Source organism: Mugil cephalus, chromosome 10, assembly GCF_022458985.1.
Source record: "Mugil cephalus isolate CIBA_MC_2020 chromosome 10, CIBA_Mcephalus_1.1, whole genome shotgun sequence".
In the NCBI taxonomy this organism is placed as follows: domain Eukaryota; kingdom Metazoa; phylum Chordata; class Actinopteri; order Mugiliformes; family Mugilidae; genus Mugil; species Mugil cephalus.
This window is the reverse complement of record NC_061779.1, coordinates 20452703-20480294: the sequence shown is the minus strand read 5'-3', so window position 1 is coordinate 20480294 and position 27592 is coordinate 20452703. Positions and strand designations below refer to the sequence as shown.

Below are 27592 nucleotides of genomic sequence, written 5' to 3'. Positions count from 1 at the left end.
TAAGAAAAGAGAGGCCTTCCGAATTTTCACGATGATTTATTCTGTTTATAACACAATTAAAGTCAAGAGGTCGAGATACAGGCTTGGGAGCACTTGACTGACAGCCCTTGATCAAGGCACCTAGCCAGCTACCAGTTATCATTTCAGTGTTGTATATTTCATGTGTAAATTTCATTTTACACCAATCAGACACAACATTATGATCAGACCTATCTGGTCTGGTCTAGGTGGGTGGTAGATGTCATCAGTAACATCCACATGAATACCAGGTTCAAAAGTTTCCCAGCAGAACAATGAGTTAACACAGGATGCTCAGTATTATTTACTTCTCCTGTCAGTGGTTTTAATGCTGTGGCTGATCGGTGTAATATAATTTAAGGTGGTGTGTTCACTATATTATCAATAGATCAAACCTGTTTTTGTACTAGGTTGTTAACAATTTCTTATTGTACAGTTTGTGAAGTAAAGTTGGCTATTTTAACATCTGTGAGGACTGACTAGTTTTTAGAGTCGGCCTCTACTGGTGATAAGAGGAACTGCAGCTCCACACAGGCTTTATTTTACTAGATGGTGATTACCTCTTGATTTACACTCAGTTAAATGAAGCCTACCTGTTGCAGAACTGCTGTAACTACACCTAATGACAAGTAAGCACCAACATATTACCAGCTCAGAATGAAGAGTACAAGAAGTAATTTGAAATGCGATTAAAACGTTTAATAGCAAACATGAAAGATTTTAAATTAAACAATGACACAGTACCTCCAATTACAAAACATTGTGTCACTATGGTTAGACTGAATATGACCAGATAATTCTGTTACAGTATTATGAATAAGAAGACAACCAAAACTTAAATGACAAACATAGTCACTCTGTTCCTATAGCTGGAGAGCGTTCCAGCTCGTCTTATTCAAGTATATCATGTTCATTAAAAAAAAAGAATAAATAAAATAATAAGACACACAATACTAAAAGTAAGACCAAGACAAGATATTGCACCATTTCATGGCACGTACCAAATGTAACATCTTGGCAAAAGCATTAATGATGCATACGAATACTTAGACAAATAACACAAACTTAGCAACACCAATATTCACAAATAAAAATCCAAACCACAACAAAGATACAGGAGGAACAGAATTCGTGAGAAGGAACAAATACTTTCGAGGTTGTCTCTAACTGACCCATCATTAATGCAGTATATAATATATTTGCGTGTATACATATATATATATATATATATCTATATCTATGACTCATGCCCTTTGCTCCTGAGTGGTTAAGTGCAATGTGCATTATTAAGCTTTCTTTCATAAAAGAAGATAAATACGTACAAAGATTCTTGGTGTTGGCCTTAGAGTTGGTTCAGTCAGTATTTAAAGGTTTCACTCGCTAAAATACAAAGTTAGAGCTGTATTACGTGTTCAGATCATGTTGTTTTTCTTCAGCACCTCCAGGTACTGCTGCGTTGCCCTGCTAACGGGGTCCAGCTCCACTCTGGAGGCAGAGCCCACAGGGGACATACGGGCCGAGGCAGCATCCAGCTCTGCTGTGGCTGAAGACCAGAGACGCCAGAGTTACCATTTATATGCAACTACTGCTTCACGTCAGATAACACCACCATATTTAACTAAAGGCGGACAGATTAACACAAACTTTGTCAGGTTTCCAGCTTCAGAGCACTCACCGTTGCTTAGCTCTTTTGATATATTTCTATCCAACTCACTCTGCATCTGGAAAAAAAAAAAAAAGAATAAAAAAAAGCAGTAATTTGAGGTAACACGCAAAAATATGCACTTGGAGGTATTTACACGTTTTTAAAAAAAAACAATGACACAAGAACGATGTAACACCGCCAAACACAACACCATGGAAAATACTAAACGGTGGAAAAACACTGCAAGGGAATCTGGACTATTTAGTGAAACACAGCAGGACATGCCAGACATGCGAGCTCTGCTTTATTCTAGTGTTCTGTGTAGTGTCTGGTATGAAAAGATATTTGATGCCTTAAATCACAGCGTCAGTGTGGTCAACGGGAAGTCACGTCTCCACGAATGATAGATGATACTGGACAAAATGCAAGTAAACCAAAGCTTTTTGTGCAACATCTGAATGAATCCACATTAAAGGCAATGGTTGGAAAAACAAACCGTAAAGCTGCACATGCACCATATACAGGGAATTATTCCAGATTTGTTCGTATTTACCTAGAAATACACTTGGATGTGCTGCGTTCACACACATACACACACATCATGCAATATGCATATATTGCACACGGATAGAAATACTTAAATGTTTTAACTATTAAAAATATATTTTGAATAAAGCTTCACCTTTGTATGTTTGAGGCTGGTAGATGTATCAGTTACTGTGCCATACACATTAATTAGGTAAACTCGTGAAAATAAATGCACTCTAACGTAACAGTCCTGCACTAAATCTTAGTTCCATGAAGGTTATAGTGCATTCGTTGGCTCTAGTGTACCTACTGAACTGGCAAGTGTATGAAACTAACTGCACAAAGCAAATCGTGAGGATCCTGCACATTTCACTCACATTTTTTATAGTTCTCTCCATTAAACCCTGACGTATGATCTCAGCTAATTTTCTATTTTATTCCATAAATATCTTATTCATGGAATCATGAAATAGTTCTGCAATGAAATGGCACACTATATATATATATTTATATTTATTTATTTTTTTTCTATTTTATTTTACGTAACTAAAATTATAACTTTAATTTTATACTTCCAGATCTCTGACTTGGCAGGAGGAGATTTTTCTTTCTTTTTGTCCAATACTTAACCATGTAAAAATAAAAAGTATTTTTCGCGGTGTCCGGAATGCTCAGTGGAAATATATTTTTGTAGCCAGACGTTTTGCAGCTTTGCCTTTTAACATCTGTTTTTCATTCATTCACTTGCAAGCCCTGAGCTGAACATCAAGGTTTGCATCTGCACAGAGCCACAAACGTCAGCCCACCAGCAGGGTAAAGGGAACAGCAGCCAGTCAGACACTGAGCTACATACGTCTACACACCTGGTTATGAGTCTGGTTGGAGAGAGGAGAGGTGAGAGACAGATTTTTGAGCTAGAAGCTAAAAGAGTGAGAAACAGAAGACAGGTTAGAAGGTAAGTATTACTAGCTTACTAGACTAGAGATAGAGACAGTGTGCAGGAGGAAGAAAAGATCAATTCAGAGAGAAGAAAATAACTTCAGTTTTGTAGGTAGGTACTATGTTTTCCTGGATCAGGACAATATTTGAAGTGTCACGCATCCAGACTGACACACCTCTAAAGTTACGACTACACACTGGCCTGTAAAAGTAAAAAGCTGGAACCAAACGGCACTGGTTACAAGACAACAGCAACGCTGACAATAATGACACTATGGAAATGAAAATGGCTCAAAATAAATAAACTAGTCCACATGAAGAAAATTACCCCTTAATTCCAGTGAGTGACAGAGTCAAATGTATATGCAGACCTTGGCCAGGTAGTCCTCCACCCTGCTGTTGCGTCCCTCGGTCACAGGGCTGAGGAGGGAGATTCCCAGGCCCAGACTCCTGTTGAGGGGTCCCAACGTGGCCCCATAGTTTGCTGGTGAACCCAAAGAGCCCAAGTCCAGCGAGGGCCCTCCAAGACTCCCGTTTGTGATGTTGCTGGTGATCAGGGACCTGCTGCGCTCATGGAGCAACTTGGAGTTGGCTTCTGCAAGGCGGCTGTTGGCTCTGAGGATGGAAAACAGCAAATCAACACTGCCTACAGGATTGTTCCTCTGAAAGGAGTTAAAACATGAGGCCAATGCACTAGCTCTGTATATTGTGGAAGGACTGGTGACATACAGTAACGTTATTCAGACCTGTCTAGTTTAGCAGCTAGGGATTTGCGCAGACGTAGCTCCTCTGTGTAGAGTTGGCGGTATCTCTCCAGCTCTGTGCGAGTGGAGTCTCTTTGGTTAAGGCTGTCCTGCTGGGTGGAACGGGTCCGGCCCAGTTCCCCCTCCAGCTCCCGGATCTTCTGCTCCAGTTGAGAGCGCAGGTTAGATTCATTGGCGGCTTTAATCTGGTCCAGTGCTTCTTGGGACGCTGCCTGGGACTGGAAGGAACAACACGCACAATGATCCTACATCAGCCATGTTCGTACTGAAAATCACATCAGTCTGTTATGTGTTTGATCCTTTTATTTCCATTGTATACATAGTAACTCTGTACCTGAAGGAAGAGGTTGACCTGCTCCAGTTTCTGCTGAATCTCCTGCCGGGCTCTGTCTTCTGCGTCACGGCGGACCTGCTCCACCTGGCTCTGCTCCACCTGAACGGCCTCCATTCGCCGTCTCAGGTCCAACACCTCCTCCTCCAACTGCCTCTTAGTTTTCTCCAGCTGATCGTGAGTGCGGCTCAAGCTCTTCAGAGAGGCCACCTGATCCTTAAGCTCCCCGTTCACCTTCTCCAGCTGGCTGCGACGGGACGATTCCTTCTCCAGCTGCACCTGCAGATCATCCACCTGAAACAGAGGAAAAGAAACAGAGTGAAAGCACCACCACAGAGAAAACGTCACAAAATGCTACATATCAGACGGGGTTTATATCAAAACCACGGTGCTGCATTAGATGGACAAACCTGGTCTTTAATTCGTCCAAACGCCCCGTCTGCCTGGGTGTGTCTGCCGTGCTCCATCCGTAGGCTGCTCATAGGAGAGACGAACTCTGCTCCGCCAGCATCTTGATCCCGCAGTTTCTTTTTCGCAGTCTTCAATAAAGTGCGGAGCCTTGAACAAACAACCACACACACACATGTCCAGGTCACACACAAATCTCAAACCATTCGTATGATCAGCTCAGAATGTGCACACTAATAAACGTGCACAAACCCGACCATAATTACCTATCACATTTTTTACCTGATTTATAAGGAAGTTTAATCTAGTAGTTTTGATCAATTAGAATGACAGGAAATGAGTTTAGATCTAAGACATACAGACAACAGTAACATAAAGCAAACAAGACAAAATAACAGATAAATGAAACATAGGTTAAAAGACTGACACTACATGTTATTTTAAAGAAACTGCAGTTTATAGTGAATTTAAAAGCACATTCTTACACCAGATACACACATTTGTGCAGCACAGTCACATAAGCCAGGAAAGACTGCACTCTACTGGATCCAAGGTGTCTAAATAACAGGAGGAGGTACTGCCAGAGGTGAGGAAGGCGCGAGGAGGAGGACGTTAGGAGTCACCTGTACATTTCTTTTTGCAGCTCTGTGTTTCTCTTCATCTCTTGATCCAGACGAGTGTCCACAGCCTTCTTCTGCTCTGCTATTTTCTTGGCTTTCTTCTTTTCTATTTCCATCTGGAACACAGGCAATATGTCTTAAACCGAAACCATGACGTGGACGTGCGACAATTGAATTGATCATGGCATCAGGCTGCGCACGCATTAGTCAGCGTGATCACCTGGGTGTTCAGTTCTCCTTTCTCCTTCTCGAGCTCCGCCAGACGCAGTCCTAACTTAGAGCGGCTCTTCAGCTCCTCCTCCCACAAGGCCTGGGAGTCCTGGGCCGTGTGAGACAGCATGCTTTGCTTCTGGACCTAAAAAAGACATAAGAAAACATTTAGCAAAAGGAAGCACCATTCTGCTGGTTTACATTTTCTGATTTTACTCTTTGGATTAATAACCTACTGATAATCTTTTTATCAGAATGCAGTAATAACAAAGAATAAAAATAAAAGGCTCTCAAAGTGAGGAAACAAACAATGCCACCAACCTCTCTACTGAGTTGGTCTTCCAAAGTCATCTTACTGCTTTGGAGGTTTGTAACCAAGTCCTCCAAACGACCCCGCACCTACAGAAATAAGAAAAGCTTTGTAAAAATAAAACTAAAAGAGAGGATTTTTTTAATAAACTACTTTAGAAGTCTGGCAGAGACTTGAGGAAATAACATGCATTAGACAGCTCAGTGAAGTGAAAGTGAAAGACCCCACACACCAAGATCAGGCTAGAGGGAGAAAACACATTTTTTACATCACCAAGAAAAACCCCAAACCAACACAAAGATTTGTCCTCTTCCGTATTTTTACAGCCTCTGTTAGAAGTCCATGACGCCCCAGTGGATTTATTTTTTTACTGCATATGCAGTATCAATTTATATTACGGTTGTAAAGAGAGCCCACACAGAGAAACTAAGCCTACATCCACAATACTGACCCCTCCTCCAGGTGAGCAGTCAGATAGCTGGAAAAAGATTGCATACCTTAGAAAGTAATAATGACTGCATAATGAACAGTTAGTGGTTTGATATTATAGGAGATATTGTGGCTTTTGATTGCAAAATAGTAGATATGACAACACAGAGATCCAGCATGTGTGTGTTAGGTTTTCAGCACTCACCATGGCAGCTTCCTGAGCACCTTTCTGAAGAGCATCAATTTTGTTGGATTGTTGCTTCGCTGCAGCTTCTAATCGGGCGTTGTCAATCTCCAGCCTAATGAGACATTACATTAACATTGCATACATTTATACTGTACATCAATAAAGAAATAGCGGAAAATTATTTGATCCCATTTTATGTAGAGTATATAATTATGTTGGCCTGTTATTTCATGACTTATTTAATAATGTCTTTTATATGTGGTGTCTAATAAAACAGAATAAACTGATCAATCTTTAACTCAGTGCGAGTGGACAGTATGTGTCTCTTCATACCTCTGCACAGCTTCTTCCAGCTGTTTGATGGTGGTATGAGACGCTGCTGAGGCAGACTGCGCCTCCTGGAGTTTCTGAGAAATAGTGGTGAGTTCCTTTTCCCTGTCATCCAGGCTGCTTTTCAGACCGTTAATACGCCTCTCCGCCTGCACATACTGATCTTCACTTTCTTCAAGCTACATGACAGAGACAGAGCATCCTCATCATGTTTACAGTGGATTTAAATTCAATTCAGTGAATATATGAAATTAAAGTTATTTCAGCTGAACACCATAACGATATTATGGTGTTGTCAATTTTAAAGACAATATGCTGCCACATGGGGGCCCTGTTTCTTGCCATTACCTTCCCTTTGAGCCTGTCCAAGTCCTTGAAGAGCCGAGCCTTCTCTTCTTCCAGGTCATTGCGATAGCGTGTGTTGACCTCCAGAGAAGCTTCGCTCATTGACAGCTTCTTGAGTGAGTCTGCTAGCTCCTGCTGCAGCTGCCTTACACTAGTCTGTGTGGAGAGAGAAAGCAAATGCTGGTTGGATATAGAAGGAGATCCTTAACTGGCACGTAGAATAAAGGCTAAAAGTGGGTCTGGAGATGGAGGTTAGATAATCTTCTTACTCTGAGTAGACTTAACCTTACCTCTCGCTCGTTCTTCTCTTCCTCTAACTTGTAGATTTGATCACGGAGATCAGCGGTCCTACTGGCCAGCTCTTTATTTCTGTCCTCCACTAGCTGTACCCTCTCTTCGCAGTCAGAGCGCAGCTTGGACAGGATGTCACTGAAGCGCTCTTGGGCATCTGTCACGGCACGTTCCTTTGCGACGCCTTTGTTCTGGGCTTCTTCTAGCTGTTGCCGTAGTAACATGCCTTCACTCTGAGCCTGTGCTAGTCGCTCCTGTGTGGCCTCTTGGCGTGCTCCGGCACGGCTGACCAGATCCCTTTCAGACTGCAGAGCTGCCTCCAGCTCCTTGACACGAGCAGTTGCCTGGTCCTTCTCGCGCTGTAGGACCTCCAGCAGTAGGCCCTTCTCGGTCAGCTGCATAGTGACCCGATGAACCTCGTTCTCCATGCTATTGGCGCGGGACTCGGCTTTGGAAAGCTTCTGGGACAGGCTGCTGACCGCCTCACGCTGACTGGATGATTCACCTGTAGAAATAAACATAGTAGGGGTTACAAACCAGATCACAAAAAGCCAAAAACGTTGCTGGACAAAACAAAAAACAACAACACAAATAGAAGCCACTACAGCAAATGTCAAGTACAACAGGAGGTGGAAGAGGCCAGGAAAAAATGTCAACAGCCACTCAGTCTGTGTTGTGGTTAAGGATCCTCATTCAAATCAGACTATAAACTACAAATGCCTCTTTCATGCCTCTCTCATTCTATAAGTTACATATAAGGTGTTCAATTCAAAATGTTTTTTTTCAAAGCCGGTGTATCCATTTAATATATGGCATTCATACCTGGAATGCATCATTAAGAAAATAATTTCCCTCAGTACTAACCAGTGAGTCTGTCTTTAAGACGCTGGTGTTCCTCTTTCTCGCGGAGCAGAGCTTTCTCAGTGTCTGTGTGAGCTGCCAAGCAGAGCTCAGCCTCCTTCACAGCTCCAGCCAGCCTGGTGCGAGTCGACTCAACCTCTACCTCCAGCGTTTCACGACTCTGCCGCTCATTTTCCAGGCGGGTTGTTGTCACTGCCAACTCTGACTTTAGGGCAGACAGCTGGTTGTTGCTGCTGAAGACGGTTTGGGTGAGGGCTTCACTGTTGAGTTTCAGATCTCGCCGGGCATCTTCGAGCTGCTCCTTAAGGGCCTCGTTCTCCTCCAGGAGGTGGCTCTCCTTGAGGCTGCTGTTGGCATGCGAACGCTCAAGGTCGGTCCTCAGGATGCTGAGTTGCTCCTGTAAGGTAGAGACCTGCTGGACCAACTCCCTCTCCCTGTCACTGGCTTCAGTGAGCTGAGATAAGGCCTTTGGACATGAAACATGAAACAACATGAAGAGATTACCTCGAGGAGACAAACTTAAGGTAAATTCTGACAATTGGCATTATCAGTGGAGATTACCTCATTGCTTTTGCTCATGTTTCTTTTATTCTCCTCCTCTATCTCTTGCTGTTTACGGAGATGGCTGTTGAGCAGATTCTCCTGTAGCGTCCGTGCACTTCGCTCCTGAGCCAGCAGTCTCTGAGTCTCACTGTGGTCCTCTTCAAGCTGGGTCGGTAACATAACATACACTAATGTAACAATCTTTCACACCAAAAAGACAACTGGATACACCAGCAACTGAAAAAATACTCAAAAAACATCAGATAATATCGGTATAATGAAAAGTGCACATGTTTTTTAGGATAGGTGAAACAAAATTGAAGAGAAGGTACCTGTTTGATGTTGTTGACCAGTATTCTCATCTCCAGCTCCAGGTTCCTGAGCGTGAGCTCTACCTTCTGTCTCTCCTGAACCTCCAGCTGATGCTGCTCCTCCGTCCTCTTCAGCTTATCTCTGGTGGTGTTGTACATCATTGTGGCATTGCGACGATTCTCCTGTTCCTGTTTCAGCTGAAATCTGTACCGAGCATCAGGTATAAGCTTTCATTCAACAAAACAATATTTTCCACAAAACAGGCAGATCACATAAGATATGATGCACAACAATAGGAGGGAACAAGAGACCAAGACAGTGTAAGAAATGGCTAGTTACTGTAAGAAGGAAGTAAGTTCTCACTTGATATTTGTGACTTCAGTCTGCAATTCCAGCTGGTTGCGCTCCAAAGCAGACTTTAAATCTTTGACTTCCTCCAGGGAGCTCTTCAACTCCACCTTCTCCATTTCCAGCTGGCTCACTTTGTCTGACAGGTAACCGTGCCGACTCCTTGCCTTTTGGATGGAGCGCTCGTATTCGTGGAAAATATTTTGTAGCTTCACCATGCTTCTTGAATCTATAAAATAAAATATGGTGAAGCCTGTGCCAGAGCTTGTTTTCAAAAGTGGATAATGTCTTAAAAAGCAGAGTAAATTATTTATTATATATTTGAACAAGCTGAATCATTACCTAAAGAGGCTGAGTCCAGATTCTGAATGAGGAGGGATGCGTGACGGTAGCCCGAGGTGGGTGAGTCAATGTCATCTGTGGCTGTGTCCGATGACTGAGTGAGTTCATCAAAATCTTCTGCCATCTCCACTTCTTCAGAGTTCTAAATAGGGAAACAAAATATGACCTCAACATAATTCTTATTCTCTGTGGTGTACTCAGCCTCAAACATCTAGTCCGTCCAGTTACTGATGGGATTTCTCTGTGTTCTACCTTGTTTTTATGCTGTCCACTGGTTGGCACCCTGAGCCCAGCAAACACAGAGAAGAAAAACATTATGTTATTTGATGAAGAGATGTGCATGTTCTTCAGCTGTAACACACAACACAAGAGCTGTTGGAAGTATAATGGTATAATGCAGTATACTAACATTATTTTTTTTTAAGCCAGTGGTCAGCCATGCAGTTCTACAGAAGTGGGGGGAGCTTCATATTAAAGAGATTTACTTCACCATAATGATTAATATCATTAAGTTCTGTTCAGACTGAACGCAAAGTGTTTGGCAATCCTGGTTTGTAATTCGCTGATGGTGAGTTTTAGAATTCGTTTTAGAATGAGTTTTAGAAGCAGTTTCTGTTATATTATTCCCTTGCTTTTATATCTACTGTCTGAATATTGACTATATGAGGTAAAAAAAAAGACTGAAATCTGGACATTATTGCTTTAATTTTTATAATTTTTTTTTTTTTTTTTACTTGCATAGGGACCTTGATTTCCGGGTCCTAGAGCAAATCTGTTCATGTACACGTATCTTTCTGTGTCTGTGTACATGACTCCACTGACTATATACACACTATATATACTATACTATAGTATATATATATACACTATATACACTCACTGGCCAGTTCATTAGGTATAGGAGTGAAAACAAATGGATATACCAGTCTGGTACTAAATCCCCTTCATGACTGCAATAATGTCAGTTTATTCTGACACAGCATAAATGGTACATGGCTTTATAAAGCCTTTCTAATTACTGGACATTCAAAGCACTTTATGGTGACAATGTATCATTTTTGCACTCGTTTACACAAGCACGCACATTCACACACCAGTGCCATGCATTTTGTAAGTTGTAGATGGTGGTGCTGTTAAATTGGACTGAAACACTGAAGTGTTCGTATTATGAACCCACTGACTAAAATGTGGCTGTTGAAAAAAAGCATGTCAGTACAAAAAAATACAATTCAACAGTACTACAAACCACAGACTCCTAAATAAAAACACAAGTGTACCTAATGAACTGCCAAGTGAGTGTATATTAACTTTGCGTTCAGTCTAAAATATTTTTATCATTATTGTTAGTGAATTAACAGATTGTTATTGTTAGTGAATTAATAGAAGTGAATTGATATACAAAAGTGGCATACTGCATATATACCTTCCTTCATCGTCCGACACTTCACTTAAACTGCTATCGTCAAACACAGAGAGAGGGTCTCCGTTAACATGTGTGTTGGTCTGAGGGGCTCTGCTGTGTTGGGCCCCTCTGACCAGCTCCAGCTGTAAGGTCGCCTCTACAGCTTGCTTCTCTTGTTTGATGCTATTGCGGATCTGCTGGACTGGAAGATGCAACTGTAGTGGAGCCCTGTTGGTGCCATGGAGAGCAATAAACCTGACAGTAAATGAGCTGTGACATCTACACATTGGAGCCTTTGGAGGCAATGCAGAAGAAGGACCTCAATTATCGAAGTCAGTAAGAGAAATTTTAGAGAATGAAGTGTGCTCTAAAGAACAATTGTATATAATGTCCAGTGATATCTGATCTGGTTAGAGTTTTTTTTTTGTTTTGTTTTTTTTAGAAAATTGTTTTGAATTTGTATGAGTCCTTGATAACTTTTGCCAAAAGTAACTGTCAGGGCCTATAAATGTCCAGAAGCAAAATAATGCATACCTCTCAGTGGCTGCAGGCTGCTGCTGCTCCTGGTGAACTGCTTCAGTTTGACTTGAGAGGCATCTTAACTCAGTATCAGGTTTCTCAGTACCTTCTTCCAATGCCGATCCACCAGTATCCCAGGAAGCACTTGATTTTTGGACCTCTACTGCAACCTTTGTCACCTCTTTGCCAACCTGAAAAGACAAGGGCAAAATTTTGATAAATGGAGCTGAGAGATTCATCCTTACTGAAACAGGTTGGGGCCAGCCTTTTAAGATGCATTTTGGATCAGGTACTACACTTTGTCATACATAATTTAGTGTCACCCCTCCCTTTGGAGACCTAACACCTCAGTGTTGCTACTCTATTTGACATGGAATTTTCAGTCAATCAAAAGGACGCACGATTCCAGGCATTGCAGTACTCGCTGTGGAATTCTAAGTAACTAAACTGTGAAGCTCTCATCAATTTAAATAATTTGATCTGAAGGAGTTTTTCCCAAAATGAAAAACCATTATCTACTTCCTTATGAGCTCACGTCTTACAGTCTTACTGGATGATGCTTACAGTAAATTGCATTGTTTTTTTAGTATATTTGACTTTAGGTGATGGTCTTTTGTGACATATTGAATTATGCAGAAATATAATACATATCTTTTTTGTTCAACAGAGACACCCACCCATACACTCAAAAGGCTGGCAATAACTCAATAACTGTTTTAGTCCCATGGTTTTCAATCTTTTTAGAAATGTCTGAATGTGTAGAGACTAACTAGAGCACAGCATGCAAGAGAAAAACAAACAAACAGAATAACATCAGCTGACACATCATCACTGCACTTCTTTTCAGGGCAAAGAAGGCTATCAGTTAGAGAACTTTCACGTGGTATTACCTAGAAACAAAGAGTTTATACAACAGAACGTGTTCAATGTAAAGATACATGCGAGGTCCATGCATGATAGTAGTTGATAGTTAAAAACTATAGAAAACAACAAACTGAACTTTGTGTAGCTGCAAGTAAGTACTAAAGGCTTCTTGGATGTTCAACTTCGTGTTTTTTTTTAATGTATGTATAAAGAACCACTCAAGAGCTAGCCTGGAAGCCAGCACAAATCCCCCATCCACAAAATTTCTGGAGTAGCTCCGTTGGAAGTTGATTTTGACCGTCAAAAATCTGCTGGGCCAATCACAATGTTTGGGCAGGCGACAGAAAAATGGTTGAAACGTGCCCCATGAGGAAATCCCAACACTGTATCATATTCTGATATGAATTGTGTCTGGCTTTGCCAGGCTATGCAAGATAATGAAATGTAAAAATAAAACAAATGTTAGAAGATGGAACATGAACAGAAGGGAAGAAAAAATGAGACCATGATGTACATCTAGTTGGGGAGCTTTGAAACAACTCAGAAGGAAAAGTATGCAAATAAAATGAGAAAAAGTGAAAGAGAGGCAATCTAGAACGGAGTATGTAGTGCGGCCATCATCTACCTCTTTCTGGAGTTGGGCCCTTTCTTTCTCCAAATCGAGGAAGACAACCTTCAGCACCCCTACCTCAACTTTAAACCTTTCCATGTCCTCTTCCAGCTCCTCATCAGAAACACCCAGAACAGACGCTGAACATCTGCCTAGTGAAGGAGGACGAGATATGGCGGACTCCACAAGATATTCCTCTGAACTTGAATTGTTCTTCTTAGCTGCATTTAGATCAGCTGATGTATCTGTACAGATTAGCTCCATGTGTTGTTTGGGCTCATCTTTTAACAATGAACCGTGGTCAACAGCACACATTTGCATGGTATGACCATCAGTCAAAGCTTCAGTTGCATGAGTTATACTGGTGAGTGGTGGTGAAGAAGATTTCAGATCATCATTAGTGAGTAAACTCGACTTCTGATGAAAGCTGTTGTTTCTAGCTGGCTGCTCGCAGTCTTGCATCGTGCCTTCGCAGAGCGAGTTATCAGGTGACTCTGTAGCGGAGTCCTCCAGTCCAGACTCTCTCTGCTCAGGTATGGTGAGAAGAACAGTGCTCCTTGCTCTGGCTGTAGGGCGCACAATCATTTCCCCTTCTTCTTCTTCATCACTTGAATCTTTGTCTTCTTCAGAGGTGGCTCCAGTTGTGGCCTGTTCTTCTGTGACATTTTCTGCAGCACATCCTGACTTAAACAGCTCTCCAAATCTCTCTTTCAATTCACCAGCAACATTCTTGAAGGTGGATTTCACCTCCCTTTTCTCCACCTCTACCCAGAGCTTCTCGTAACGTTTCTCCCATGGGACGCCATCACACTTGTCAACTGTTTCCTCAGGACTGCACCGATCTCTGAACTCATCATGTGGTCTTCTGTCAGAGCTCACAAGGCCAGAGTTATATAGATCTCTATCTAATGCATGATCTTTCTCCTTTGATGGCATGGTTGGACAAGAAAAACACAGAACAAACGAGACAAAAATGCAAAAACCAGGTTTTGACATTATATTCAAATAAAATGGAGACACTTCAACACATTCCCATGGGACTTCTTAGTTCTGATTACAGTTCTGCATTAGAGAATCAAGAATATATATGCTGTCTTTGATATGATACCACTTACTTGCACCACAGAAATATGTTGTGTGTACACATTTTCAGTAGTGTGAATGTAGCTCAATCCAGTGCAAAGACAAGTATGATTTTGCTAAAGAGCTACCAATATAATGCATTTTTGTATGTAACTCTCTTCACATAGGACAGTGTAGGCTCAAGGAACTTGCAATGTCATAAATATGTGCACATTTTCACAACAACATGAGTTAATTGTGTACTTTAATTTCCTATTATTGGGAAACTACGAGTGTCTATGTTGTGTGGCACAAAAATAAATCGTAGACTTTGTAAGCAGGGAGGATATTTTCTCACCTTTTCCTGATGCTCTTCAAACTTTGTGAAATTTTCACTGTCTCGTGTCACTGGCGAAAGCTCAGGGGAACCTAAGAAAGAGAGTCATTAAACCAGAGCACACAACATGTGCACACAGAAAAGACCTGCTAAAAAAAGACCAGTTTGCTTTACCTGGCCCAACCATCGGCAGAGGCTCAGCTGTATCCTGCAGCTGATTGTCAGTTTTAGTCATTTTGCTAGAAGATGAACTCATCTTGTCCGATTCCCAATCCGATTCTGCATGAGAACAAAACAAAGAAAGAAACGGCCAAGAAGGGGCTTCATTATACAGACCCTGAAAAAATAAGACAGGATACGGAAGATTTTGATTCACTTTACCTTCCTCGCTCTCTGGTTTCTGAAGTACCATTTTTCTTGCGCGGGGCTGAGGATGGGGAACAGATTGAGAGGGAGTACTGGGCAGTCTCTTTTCAAAGCTCCTCTCAGGTGTCAACTGTGCAGCGGGAGTTGTGTTTTCAGCCTGTCCCTTAACGGATGAACTTGAGCATTCTGGGAACTCCTCAAGTCCAGGGGAGGCAGTTCTGCGGCCAGGCAGGGTTCTCTTACTGGCAGTACTGGCCGAGTCCCAGTCTGATGCATCTGGGTCATTGACAAAAGAAGCTCGAGGTGACTGAACAAAACATGACACTGATGTTGCAGAGGGCATTAGATGGGTTTACACTAGGATAACCCCTTCACCTCTATGCCTTGAACACATATATCTCCATAAAAGGAGACACTTCTTTATGGCAATGGAAACGGTCTGGATAGGGTGCTACACAACTTTACTCTAAAGTGAGGCCTCACAGGGGATACTGCAGCTACCAGTCTATACAGTTCTACATATTAGTTCAGCTTGTCTATCCTACTGACCTGCTTTTTGAGCTTCAAATAGTTTGATAACAGAAATAAACAAAGGAGAAAAAGATCAACTGCGTACAGAAAAGATGCCTTTAATCAACAGTGACAAAATACAGTAGCTTCTAGGAATTTTATTTTAGCAATCTTCATTTCATTTAAAGAGTGAGAAAACATTGCCAAATGATGTACCACAATTGTGCCTGAGTCCACTGTGCACTGACGAAAGCATTGCAGTTAATTTGCATTTTTAAAAACTGTTGTGTTAAGCAATGGGTTCCAAGATTGCTGCTAATGGAAAAAGCATTTGCTCCTGCTGCAGCTTCACATTAATAACTGGTGAACAAGAGTTGTATTTTATTATAAAGTAGGCATAGGAAATGAATGCGTTTTGCCAGTGGCCTTGGCACAGCTATAGTTCATGAAAATGTGCCTACAAAACAAGACAGAATGTTTTGTCAAGGTTCTGTCCCAGTGAACTGTAAAGGGGGAAACATACAGAAAGCAACTAGCCATGCTGAGGGTCCAAATGACCATAGAAGGTTAATGAAATTCAGCAAGCGCTAGCAATGGACAGGCAAAAATAAATTTGTGATGCAAAATAAGTGGGTAAAAAGTTGACTTGACTTTTTAGGCGATGCGATTGAGACAATGACCAATAGGAGCGCCTTATATGGCTAATTAGTATATGAAACAAGCAAGGAAACGCCATCCATGACTGTTCCTACCACAACGTTCACTGTGCTGATAGCAGGCTATGAACCTGAAGAACTAGCTCTATCCATACACTAGCAACAGCAATCAAGTTCTGCTTGATTCGTTCAGAAACATTTGGTGTGGGAAATATACACCAGAGTTACTTAGGTATTTACTTAGGTTTTAACCACATTTGCTATAACCACCAGTAACGACAGGTAGAGTCAGATAAACCAGCACTTAAATAAAAGCTTTTACAATAGGAATATTGCACATATCAGACAATTTACCAACAGTATGTTTAACAACAGAATTCCTGACATCAGATGACCAACAACAGCCCTGTGTTCAGGCAGATAGGCAGAAGATATTAAAACTAAAAGGAAAATCCATTATGTCATCTTACCTTCAAGATCATCAACATCACCCAGACCAAGCTCTTCCATTAAGTCTGTCAAAGCAAAATAAGACACAATGTTCAATACAAACTCTTCTTCTTCAAATACATTTTTAAATTTTTATTATGTTTACCTGTCTTTTGGTCATTATCCCCTTCAAGTTTGCTCAATACACTAAGTGGTTCCCATTTCGTTTTCTCAGTCTAGTAAAAACACATCACAATTTGAGTCCAACAGATTACAGTTAATTTAATCTTCCACAGCATATGTGACTCAACCTACCTCTTTCTGTATAGTGTCACCTTTATCACAATTTTCATCTCCATTATCATCTTTACTGTTGTTTCCAACTGAAAGAAATGAGGCATGCTTGTTACACAAAAGGTCTTTTGTAGAAGAAATAAAACAACAAAGTACAATAAATTATATTTTGGTGCCGCTGGATGAGTTTGCCAGACCACTGTGAAAAGCATTCCCATGCAAATGAGCATATGATTAATTTACTTAAACATACTGTACATGCATAGACATCAGAAATCCCTGTACACATTTTACTGGGACTCAAGTTCAGCATTAGCCAAGATGGATTTTCTGAACCAAAACCTATAAAAAACAAGCAGGGTAAGAAGAACCTGTGGTTGTTAAAAGGGACAGTTCACTCTAAAACCAAAGCTGTGTTTTTATTCTAGGCTGTTAGACTATACATACCACACCCAACTGTACCTGTATATCTGAACAGAAAAAAGCATTCATCTACCTATGACCAGAGGGTAACGTTCGTGCCAAGATGTAAGACAAGATGTCCTTCTTGGCTAAGCTGTAAAGTTAGCTAAATCTGTGGCGCTGGGTGAGCCAGCAGTATCGGTTAGATATAAACTTATCTCCACAAGCCAATGTGTGACTACACGGAAGACTTGCAGACTTACCTATCCTCCTCAATCACACTTATTCGAACCTGAGTAGACAGATTGCAACAGATGGTGCTACCACTATGGCTAACCCAGGGCAGCTGGTAATGACTGCTTCTCATCAGGGGTGACCCATGCTTCCTTCTAAGCAGTAATATGAATGTTCTTAGGTAGAAAGAAAACCATTCACACATGAAACTATTCACAATAAGCTTTGTGGATTTTCTTGAGTAAAGGGGCCATAATTCTAGAAATAGACATTGCCTTTTTAAATGCATTTTTGGTGCTTGTAGGAACAGAGAAGGCGGAAATCTCCTACTGATATTTCCAGAAAATGTAGATGGATAAAAAGCACTACATACCAGATTTACACATTTAGTTTACTGGTGAACTGTCCCGTTAAGTTCCAAATAGGACAAATGGGGTTTAAGCAGGCAGGATGGAGTAGTGTATGTATGCTGCATGCAATCGCTTATGGTGACCATGAAGTGATGATTAGGCCTCTGGTATGGTAAACATGCCGTTCCTCAAACCCATGAGTCAAGACATTCATACCCTCTCCCCTGCTGCCTCTTGGCCTGCCTACACTCCTCCGAGGCTCTAGCACTGCCATCCTATTGCATCCTTCTCCTCTTAAAAAAGAGGGAGTATAAAACAAGTCTACAAAAGAGATGTAACACATTGTTGGAAAGGCTGTGAAATTGCGTAGAACTGCACATTCTGGATCATATTTTGACAGCTTGCACCATTACTCAGGAAGAAAATTGATGCATGCACTACAAAAAACTACAGTTTTCTATGGTTATGATTAAATAGGGTCACTTTGCGTCTATAGCATGAAATGGCGCCTGGAATGATTTGGCTGCATTAAAAAAAAAAAGATAGGAATTTGTGATATAGGCTTACTTTCTTTAATATCTTCTTTTTGTTCTGCAGCGGACATCGTGGATTTTTCAGAGTGGGACTGAAAAAGAGAAGTATGTCTCTGAGAGTTTTATGGCAAACAGCAGTCCTACCTACATGATATCCAAAATGTGTCTTTGCTGTACCTCAGAGTCCAATGAATCCTGCTCTTCCTCACCCTTCTCTAGGCCCAGTTCAGACAAGAAATCTTCCAAGGCAGAAAGAGATGTAGACTGATTACCACGACATGCAGTACTTGAACAGCAGAAGGCTGCAGCTCAATACAGATGACTTTTATAACAGCAACAGGAAAACTGTAACTTCCAGGAGCTAACTTAGCTTAATTTATTTTAATTATAAGAAAGGTTGCGACATTATGATTAAACACTTCTAGATTATTGCACCATTTTTAACTCCATCAAATTTGGGTATTTGGATGATGATAAATAATTCCTACATTTAATGAAAGTGTTGTTATACAGTAAGAAAATGGATTAGACTATACACTTCTTCTACAACATGTGACCGCTCAATTTCCTATGTAGTTGTCCAATGTACAGAGAAATGTGAGTAGGACATTATTTAGACATAATGATGTGCCATGAGGTCATCAATCCAATGCACATTCAGTCAACACCTAAGATAATACAGCATCTATTAAAAGTATAATTGTTCTATGGATATAATAATGTCATATCCACAGTCAATACCAATAACATTATGGCTGTGTTCTACTTGGCTTATACAATTTGAATTAAAAGTCATGAAGGGGAATTTAGTGTAGGACTGTTTATTAAAATTCATTAATTTTCACTCGTGTACCCAATAAACTGGAAAGTGAGCGTATATTTCTGTAATAAACATCACAAGAAGGAACTGTTCTTTACCTCTTTTCTTATCTTTAGAGACTTCTGTCTCGGGGACAGATGAAATGGCATCAAGGGATCCTCTTATCTCTTCAGGTTGATCATCCTCATCTGATATATCCCCTTCGTCGTCGTCCTCATCTTGCTCCTCCTCTTTGTCATGGTCATCCTCATCTTCTGTGGAATCTTCTTTCTGTATATAAAAAAAACAAAAAAAATATCATAATCACATAGTTTAAGACCTATTTTACTGAGTATGTGCATCCACAAGCCACCTCTAATGAACTCCAAACACTGGGCAAGGGATGATAATGAGGGTCTTGGCAGAGCTATCAAAGAACTTGTTATGAGTAGCTTCACTATTTTACACAAACTCTTATACTACAACTAATGAGGTTCCGGTTTTACCTGAATGACAGTCTGTTCAGTGTCTCTGAGCTCTGGCCCTCTCATGTCTGGGCTCTCTGCCTCATCAGGTGAGTCTACGTCAACATCATCAATATCAGTCTGAGGTAACACTTCATCAGAACCATCTGAACCATTGGGTTGAGCAGTGGTGACATCATCTTTGGTGGGTGGGCTTGAAAACATCTTTTCCCTTATTGGTTCTTCATCTAATAGCAGTTGTGTTTGGGTAACACTGAAACTTTTATTTTCAAGTGTGACGTATGAAGTTAATCTAGCATCGTGTTCGTCATCTGATTTGTCACTTTGACACAAGTCGTCAGAATCCTCTCCCACATCCGTCATCTTTACTTTGGCGCTGGTAAAATCGTACTGCAGCTTTTCATCTTTGCTGTCCGAGTCCTCACTTGATTCATCATCTTTGTTAAGACTGTGACTCTTCATACCCACAGGTTTTTCTTTCTCGATCTTGACATTCTCTACAGACTCATCTTTTTCATTACTAAAAGATTGAGGAACAACTTCATTGTCTTCATCTTTCTCAGTGCTATCTATTTGAACTTCTTCCACTCCCTTCTTATCATCCAAGTTCAAAACTTTTTCATCCTTCATGTTCATAGCTTGCTGCTTCTCTGACTCATCACTTTCATCTTCATCATCCCAACTACTATCATCTTTTTCTTCCTCTGAGTCTGACTGTTCTTTCTTATTTAACAACTCAACAGATTCATCATCATCTTCACTGTCTAATATTTGGTTTCTGGTTGCGTTTTCATCCTCAGGTACTGGTGACACCGCAGCGGAAGGGTCATTTGACTTCCTCTCAATACTTTCTTTATCTTCTCCTTCCCCAGAGGATTCACAGTGCTCTCCTGCCTGATCTGCTGTTGTGACATTTGCTTTGGAGACTGATGAAACCACTTCATATTTTGTAATAGTGCTTGCATCATTTTGGGCATGATTTTCAGAAGAATCCCAATCAGAATCTTCTACGGTTTCTCTACCAGCTATGTTTTTGGACAGAGGAGAGCTTGTTGAACATAGTTCTAAAAGTGATTTATGCTCTTCTTTAACTTGCTTAGGTGAGACACTGCTTGGAGATGGTATCACCGGTGATGAAGAATCCCATGTGGTATCCTGGGGGTCTTCATTTGGTGTCGGCAATGTGGTTTTTGAATGCAGTGATGTTGTTTCTGGCAGCAGATCTACTGCTTGAACATTGCTTCTGTGATCAGCAGTCTCACTGTTTTCCTCATTATCTTTGGGTATATCAATGTCACTGTCCTCTAATGAAGAGCCCCATGAGGTCCTGCGTTTCTCTTCTTTTTTGTCATATCCAGCACCTTTATTGTCAGACAGACTATCAGTATGTCCAATACTAACCTTGGGGAACACATTGCCTTGATTAGCTAGCAAACTGCTGGGAATAAAAGTCCCTTTTTGACTGTTCTCATCTTCATCACTGTCATTCCACACTGTATCACCACTGCCTGGTCTATCGATCCAGGGATCATCATCATCCTCTTCTTTCTCAAACTCTTCCTCGTTAATCTTGCTAGGTGAATGAGTGTCCGGACGATGTTTGGAAGGTGTGGGGAATCCCACTGAACCTTGGTTTAAACTCTCCTTCCCAAGGCTGTCATCTTCATCTGAAAATTTTGATTCAACTCTAATGGCTGACACAACACAATCCCCTTCTACGTTTAAGGTTGCTGCCATTGCATAATTTGCTGTTCCAGCGGGGGAAGTGAGATCAGTTTTTTGAGTCTCTGTTTTGGCATAGTTTTCTGAGGCATCTCCATGTATGCTTTGAGTATCAGTGCTGTCAACAATCTTAAGGGCACCATTAGGTTTTTGTACATCTTCAAACTCAGCAGTGTCGGCCTTGACTGTAGCCATACAATTGTCATTATCTTCTTCCAGAGATTGATCCTTTTCTTCATTTTCATCCCCTTCCTCTTCGTTTTCATCTCCTTCCTCTTCTTCACTTTCATCCTCATCCTCTTCCTCATCGTCTTCGTCATCGTCATCATCATCATCTTCTTCTTCCTCCTCCTCCTCCTCTTCTTCTTCTTCTTCGTCTTCATCATCTTCTTCTTCTTCTTCTTCTCCATCTCCATCTTCCTCCTCTGAGTCCTCTGCTGTTGAGTTTCCTTCTCGAGAGTCTGACCTTGTTTTACTACTTGAAGGTTGCTCTGAGCGTTTGCTTTTCTCCTGCTCAGTGACACGCTCAGCTTGTTTTAAACATTTACAAAAAAAGAAGGAAAGAAAGTTGTCACAGAAAAGAAACTGGGCAATGCTTCAACAGATATTTTACCTTTCTGTAGTTTGGAAGAGGGGTGGAAGCCATCTGGGGTACTTTGGAAAGGAATGAAACAGGAGATGGATCTACTGGGTATTGAAGAGATTTGCTGGAGGAGAAAGCCTTGGGGAGGGATGGGATACTCTGAATTCTATTTTCACTCTCTGGCTCAGATTCTGTACCACTCAAGGAGGTGTCACGCAGTGCAGGAGCTACAGGGAAGGTAGGGATAAAAGATTACTTACTACAAACTATGGAGCGGGCACTAAGGAGTAAAAAAAGACTGAAAGATTATCGGTACCTTCTGCCTTTTTAGACACAATCATTTTGCTTAGGTTTACTTTTAGTAGTTTCTGAAAGTCAGAACAAGAAACAATGAAAGTCAGTATAAACGTTACAAAAAACACACCACGAAATGAAAAGTGAGTGGCACCAACCTTATCAGGTATAATCGATTCATCATCTTCTGATGAAGGCCATTCATCTGCAGCACTTTTTGAAACACTGATGAATAAACAACAATGTTTACAGCCAGGAAGTCAACTGTAATGTAAATTGTAAACTGTAAAAACAAAATTTAGCTCACCGACTTAGTGACTCTGACTGAGAAATATCTTCATCTGCAACAAAGCACAGAACATATTTTCAACTTAACCTCATCTGTATCCATTTCAGTAAGGCATGTGGCATATTTTATTATTGCAACTATCAAACTGTGAGATCTTCAGAGCTTCTAAATCTTAAAAAGCAGAAAAAGAACAGTGCACAAAGCTCTATGACGTAAGCAGCAGGGAACTATAAATTTCCTGAAAACAGGAACAAGTAGAATATCCATCCCTTGTGATTGTTAATGATCTTTATTGGCAAGAAACGAATAGTCTTTGAGTGCTTTCGATAACAAAGCATCTAATCAAGGTAATACCTCCCCCTGCTTCATTTCCTCCATGCTCTAGGTCCAGTCAAGAGGTTATGCATGAGGAATGAATAAAATAATCATTGTCAATAATGAATAGACACAATAACAAATGTTTTCATTCATTATAACATGATGAAAACTCCCTACCATCTTTGTCTGTGGCTGGCCCTCCCAGCGAGAAGCCTGCTTCAATGTCCTGGGAAGGACTGCCAAATATTTTCTTCTTCTTGCTGCTTGGACCGTGATGTGACAGAGAGGCCCCATCATTCCTCTGGGTACCATGTTGAATGATCAAAAGGGAACAACTGCCAAAGAGACAAGACAGTCAAGATGTCATCAATCATCGTGTGTTTCAGTGATTTTAGGGATACAAATGTGCTGCGAGACTGTGCAGAGAACTAATGAAAATTGGTACCAATTTAACCAAATTCATCTCATTAAAATGTCCCGTTTTATGAACTTTTCTAATAATCCATAACCATTAGGAGAAATACCACTCTAGGAGCAAAAGTGCAAAGCAAAGCCCAGCTTACGGATGATGTCCATTCATCACTGCATAGTCATCAGCTGACCATCCTTTAGAGTCCTTTAGCGTGATATCTGCATCAAACTGCAAGAGTAGTCGCACCATATTGATTTGTCCATTGCCAGCAGCTATCATTAATGGGGACCTACAGGTGAAATGGATGAAAGCAACATAACCAACTGTAAACAATGATTAGGCAACATCAATATTATTTGACATTCCTAACAAATGCGTTTAACTAACCTTTGGTCTTGATCCAAAAAATTCAGGTCAGCAGTCTCCTTGAGGAGAAACTCGGCCATCTCAATATGATCCTCACGGACTGCTACAGTTAAGGGTGTGAAACCCTCCTAAAATGTAGGTCCAAATAAAATAAAAAACTTTTGATGTAGCCTTCATAAGAAATATCCAAACATAACACATATACACAATACATTCATTTCAAATATTCGGTACAAGAATAGCAGAAGTGTGTAACTAAAATAACTATTAAAGTCTTGGCCCTATATTGGCGTTTGTGCCATACCTGGTGTTGAGTATGTTCCACCCAAGCACAAAGTGCCAACCCCACAGTCTCATAAACTGCAGTGGGAAACATGTTGCATAGTATATTTTATTTAATATTGACTACCTATGGTATCACCTTGTTTTGGGCGTTAATTTCAGCCCCATGCTGCAGCAGGAGCACAGCAGTAGAGATGGATGGGATGTTTGCTGCTAAATGCAGGGCTGTATTGCCATTGATGTCCACCAGGTTAGGCTCGGCATGGTTTTCAAGCAGTACGCTCACACAGTGCTCATGCTGGCCCTGCACCGCCTGTTACAGTGGAAAGTTAACATATATTCAGAGACTAATGCTGTATATTAACTATAGTCACACACTGATGTTTTATATTCAATTAAGAATCACTTCGACTTGGAGTTTCAACATCCAGGATTACCTTCATTAAGGCGGATCTATTTTGATTGTCGCATAGGTTAAGCTTGGCTTTGCTCTCAACGAGGAACTGCACCACCTCAACATGGCCATTAGCACAGGCAATATGGAGTGCAGTCCTGTAACACAAAAGGAGAGAAATGTTCTCATTTAAACACTCATAAAACACTATACTTGAGCACTTTAAAAGAAAAATCAAACTTAGCTCTTACCTTCCTACTCCCTCCAACCACACAGATACTGTTTTCAACTTCAGGTTTTTATGCATTTTAGAGCTTGCCATAATCTTTATGTGTGTAGCACAGATTTTTACAAGCAAGGGTTCTTCTTTAAGCCTAATCCTTGTTATACAGTATTATATTAACTGTTTGTACCATCTGTAGTAGATTTATAATGAGTACATTGAAAGGTGTTACTCTCAGTAATTATTCCATTAACTGTGTCAAATTTAGGATTCCCATTAGAAATAGATTGCATGATAATGGATTTATTGGTATAACCAGTAACAATAACAAATACCAAAATGTAAATATAATATAAAATATAGAAAATTATACAAAAATATAAAAATGATTATTATCATTTTTCAAATGGATCGATAAGTACCACCTCACAAAACATCAAACAGATTCTGTTCAGTACAACTTCTATTATATTATGGCTCAAGTGCTCCACTAACAGTGGAGTTGAGTTGTTCATGGTAATTAGATAGTACCTTGAAACTTAAGTAGAAAAGAAACAATGGGGGTGTCATGTAGATTTTACATCATGCCTAAAACAGCGGGCAGCTTGCTGTTGACAGTTTAAAAACAGGACACCATTTTTCACAACCCAGAGAATGCATCAAATATTCCTTGCATACTATATCCAATAATGTACACAAAAGCTACTATGGTATAATTTTATGTCTGAAACAGCAATAATAAATTTTATTAATATTTACTTTAAAGAATTATATAGATCAATCTATGCAACTGCATTCCTCTGAGAAGGAGCCATCTGGCTGATCACTTTAAAACAAACAACTAGTAGGCTTACTACAAAAGTTAACCTTGTCTGTTGAAAATTCCAATATGCACAAGGATAAAAATGTAAATTAAAGGCTCCAAAATAGTGGTTTAAGCACAGACATTTTACCAAACTGTTCACATGGACAGCATTTTAAAGTGATCTCTGGATTAATATCCTTGATATCAATAAAAAGACTAGAATTAGCGAAACAGCATAAAATTATTAAATTACTTAAAGAATTAAGTAGATCAATCATGCACTGATTCTCTGAGAGGAGCCATCTGTGATCATTAAACAACATTATAGGCTTACTACAAAAGTTACCTTGCTGTTGAATCCAATTCACCAGGATAAATGAAATTAAGGCTCCAAATAGTGTAAGCACGCATTTACCAACGTTCACATGACACATTTTAAGTGATTCTGATACCAACTATTAGAGTCAACAAGTGCTTCAATCCCACTTACCTGTTCTCCTTGTCCAGTTGATTGATATCATTTTTCTTAGCTAGTTGCTTCAGCTTTGCCAGATCACCCACTGAGGCAGCCTTGTGAACCTTCCCCAGGTCCTTGTCCTTCAATTCATAGCCAACAGAAAGCACGCTCCCGTTGTCAGGGGTGCTGCTGGACGGGTTTTTCTTTTTCTTAGTGAAGCTGAATATCTTCTTCATTGTATATGGCAGCACAACATTGCTTTTGCACTGTCACTAGCTGCCACTCATCAGGGGCTGCAGGATCACCACAGGCGACTGTCCCATCCCTGAAATAAGACGTGCAAAGCGGATTAGAAGTCTATAAAGGCGTGCTGAGAGCACTACAATGCTGTAAAATATAACTCAGTATGGCGAATACTGGTCCTCACGGTGTGCTACGCGTGCATTAGTGTTGTAATACATTGTGCATACCTGACGGAAATCATCATATGCAGTATCTAATTACATAGAGTTAGGTGGCAGCGAAACATAGCTGTCGTGCTAACAGCAGCGTTTCAGTAGCGCTAACTGAGGTACGTGTACCCTCATTTTGATGACCATACCTTCCATCAGGACATCCACTACAGCTTCAGCGACAGCGCTTGTACTTAGCAGAGCCTATTAGCGTCCCGTTTGCAAGCTGATTTTTACGCGACTACTTTGGACAGGACCTGTCCTAATCACCCTTATAGCTGAGGTTTATATGGATGTAGTTAGCGTTCTAGCTTGTGGGCTGTTGCTATGGTAACTGACTGTGCAAATGACACACGACAGAGCTTATCCGCTGATATAAGTGGTATTTTGTTTTAATGGCATTATATGAAACACTACACAACGTCGATTAATAGTATTTCAATGGGAAAATCCGTTTTTAATAATAATAACTATGGCTAACGTTATATTCAGGATTGTTTGTTGCCTAGCAACATAATCTAGCTTCAGAGCTCTCCGTGCTGCGCCTCCCACGTCGTCACTTCACCAATGATGCAAACCGCCACATTTAAAATGAATGTGAAGGGGAACCGAGCACAGCAGGGTTTACTGCTACACGTCGGAAACGGCAGCGCTAATTTGCAACAGTATTTTCCTTCAGTTACCGGTGCAGTTCCTTCAGTATACGTGCAGGCTACTAATTTTAAGTCCAGAGACGTTGACCCTGCTAACTCCATGCTAATTAGCGAACGCAAAAAAAATCAAGCCTGAGATGGTTATTAGGCCAATTACAATTAAAACTTAAACACAAAAACAACTGAGATATGCGAGGGTACAATACGCCAATTCACGAAAGCTTGTGCGTTATTAATTCTAACTGCAGTCAACTACTCAGGCACTAACCTGTTGATTGTCAGAGTCAAATCACTTTCATCACAGGACTAGCTCAAAGCTAACGAACGTAAAACTCATAGTAACATGCTGGCTGTCGGGACTAAGGGAACCAATCAGAAATGAGTTGGAGGTGACGGCAGCCTGAACTGGCCAATAGACGGCTTCGGTTTATGTAAAAGGTTGGTTGAAAAGTCACTGAGGAATGACCTGCAACAACAAATATCTACCACGTGGTGGTGACATTGGCTTTGAAACCCTTCGGTTGCCAACGACACAAGTGCCTTAAATTTTATTTTGATCAAACCGATAAACTCTTTTGTATTATGACTCAAAACACCACCTTAAAAATGCAGAATTAACCATCAGAAAAGCTCCAGGATACACGAGGGCTATTTGACCAAGAGATAGTGCTGCTTCAGACAACCTTGTCTCCATATTCATCCAACCTAAACTCAACTGAGATGGTTTGG

General features: G+C 40.7%; 1 protein-coding gene across 3 annotated transcripts; it reads right to left on the bottom strand.

Annotated features, from left to right (window-relative positions):
* Nucleotides 1–692: 692 nt before the first annotated feature.
* Nucleotides 693–26507, bottom strand: si:ch211-272n13.3 (ankyrin repeat domain-containing protein 36A). 3 transcript variants are annotated; one of them, XM_047596792.1, is made up of 46 exons: nucleotides 26360–26507; nucleotides 25792–26083; nucleotides 24317–24431; nucleotides 24019–24192; nucleotides 23619–23725; nucleotides 23383–23520; nucleotides 22997–23154; nucleotides 22856–22882; nucleotides 22520–22553; nucleotides 22371–22437; nucleotides 22235–22286; nucleotides 19635–21865; nucleotides 19248–19419; nucleotides 18507–18568; nucleotides 18364–18421; nucleotides 18013–18117; nucleotides 16832–16899; nucleotides 16683–16752; nucleotides 16558–16602; nucleotides 15471–15482; nucleotides 14937–15197; nucleotides 14730–14834; nucleotides 14577–14647; nucleotides 13235–14080; nucleotides 11698–11873; nucleotides 11185–11391; nucleotides 10014–10044; nucleotides 9762–9903; nucleotides 9435–9648; nucleotides 9092–9275; nucleotides 8778–8924; nucleotides 8220–8682; nucleotides 7355–7860; nucleotides 7068–7220; nucleotides 6723–6898; nucleotides 6408–6501; nucleotides 6225–6251; nucleotides 5785–5862; nucleotides 5474–5608; nucleotides 5257–5369; nucleotides 4636–4783; nucleotides 4229–4519; nucleotides 3877–4112; nucleotides 3502–3745; nucleotides 1694–1739; nucleotides 693–1561 (listed from the first exon to the last, which is right to left on the bottom strand). In XM_047596792.1, exons 2-46 carry the CDS (start codon nucleotides 25992–25994, stop codon nucleotides 1431–1433), a joined length of 9123 nt encoding a protein of 3040 aa, XP_047452748.1. In that variant the 5' UTR covers nucleotides 25995–26083; nucleotides 26360–26507; the 3' UTR covers nucleotides 693–1430. The 3 variants fall into 3 exon arrangements, with proteins under 3 accessions (XP_047452748.1, XP_047452749.1, XP_047452750.1); XM_047596793.1 differs by lacking the exon at nucleotides 6225–6251; XM_047596794.1 differs by lacking the exon at nucleotides 18013–18117.
* Nucleotides 26508–27592: the final 1085 nt, after the last annotated feature.

Bases quoted from the DNA above. Each gene is read 5' to 3' on its own strand.
- si:ch211-272n13.3 (XM_047596792.1), bottom strand. From the start codon at position 25,994: ATGAAGAAGATATTCAGCTTCACTAAGAAAAAGAAAAACCCGTCCAGC. The intron at 14,648-14,729 runs GTAAAGCAAACT...TCTCTTTCTTAG, and splicing joins TCTGCCGATGGTTGGGCCAG to GTTCCCCTGAGCTTTCGCCA. The intron at 3,746-3,876 runs GTCTGAATAACG...TTCCATCCTCAG, and splicing joins CTAGCTGCTAAACTAGACAG to AGCCAACAGCCGCCTTGCAG.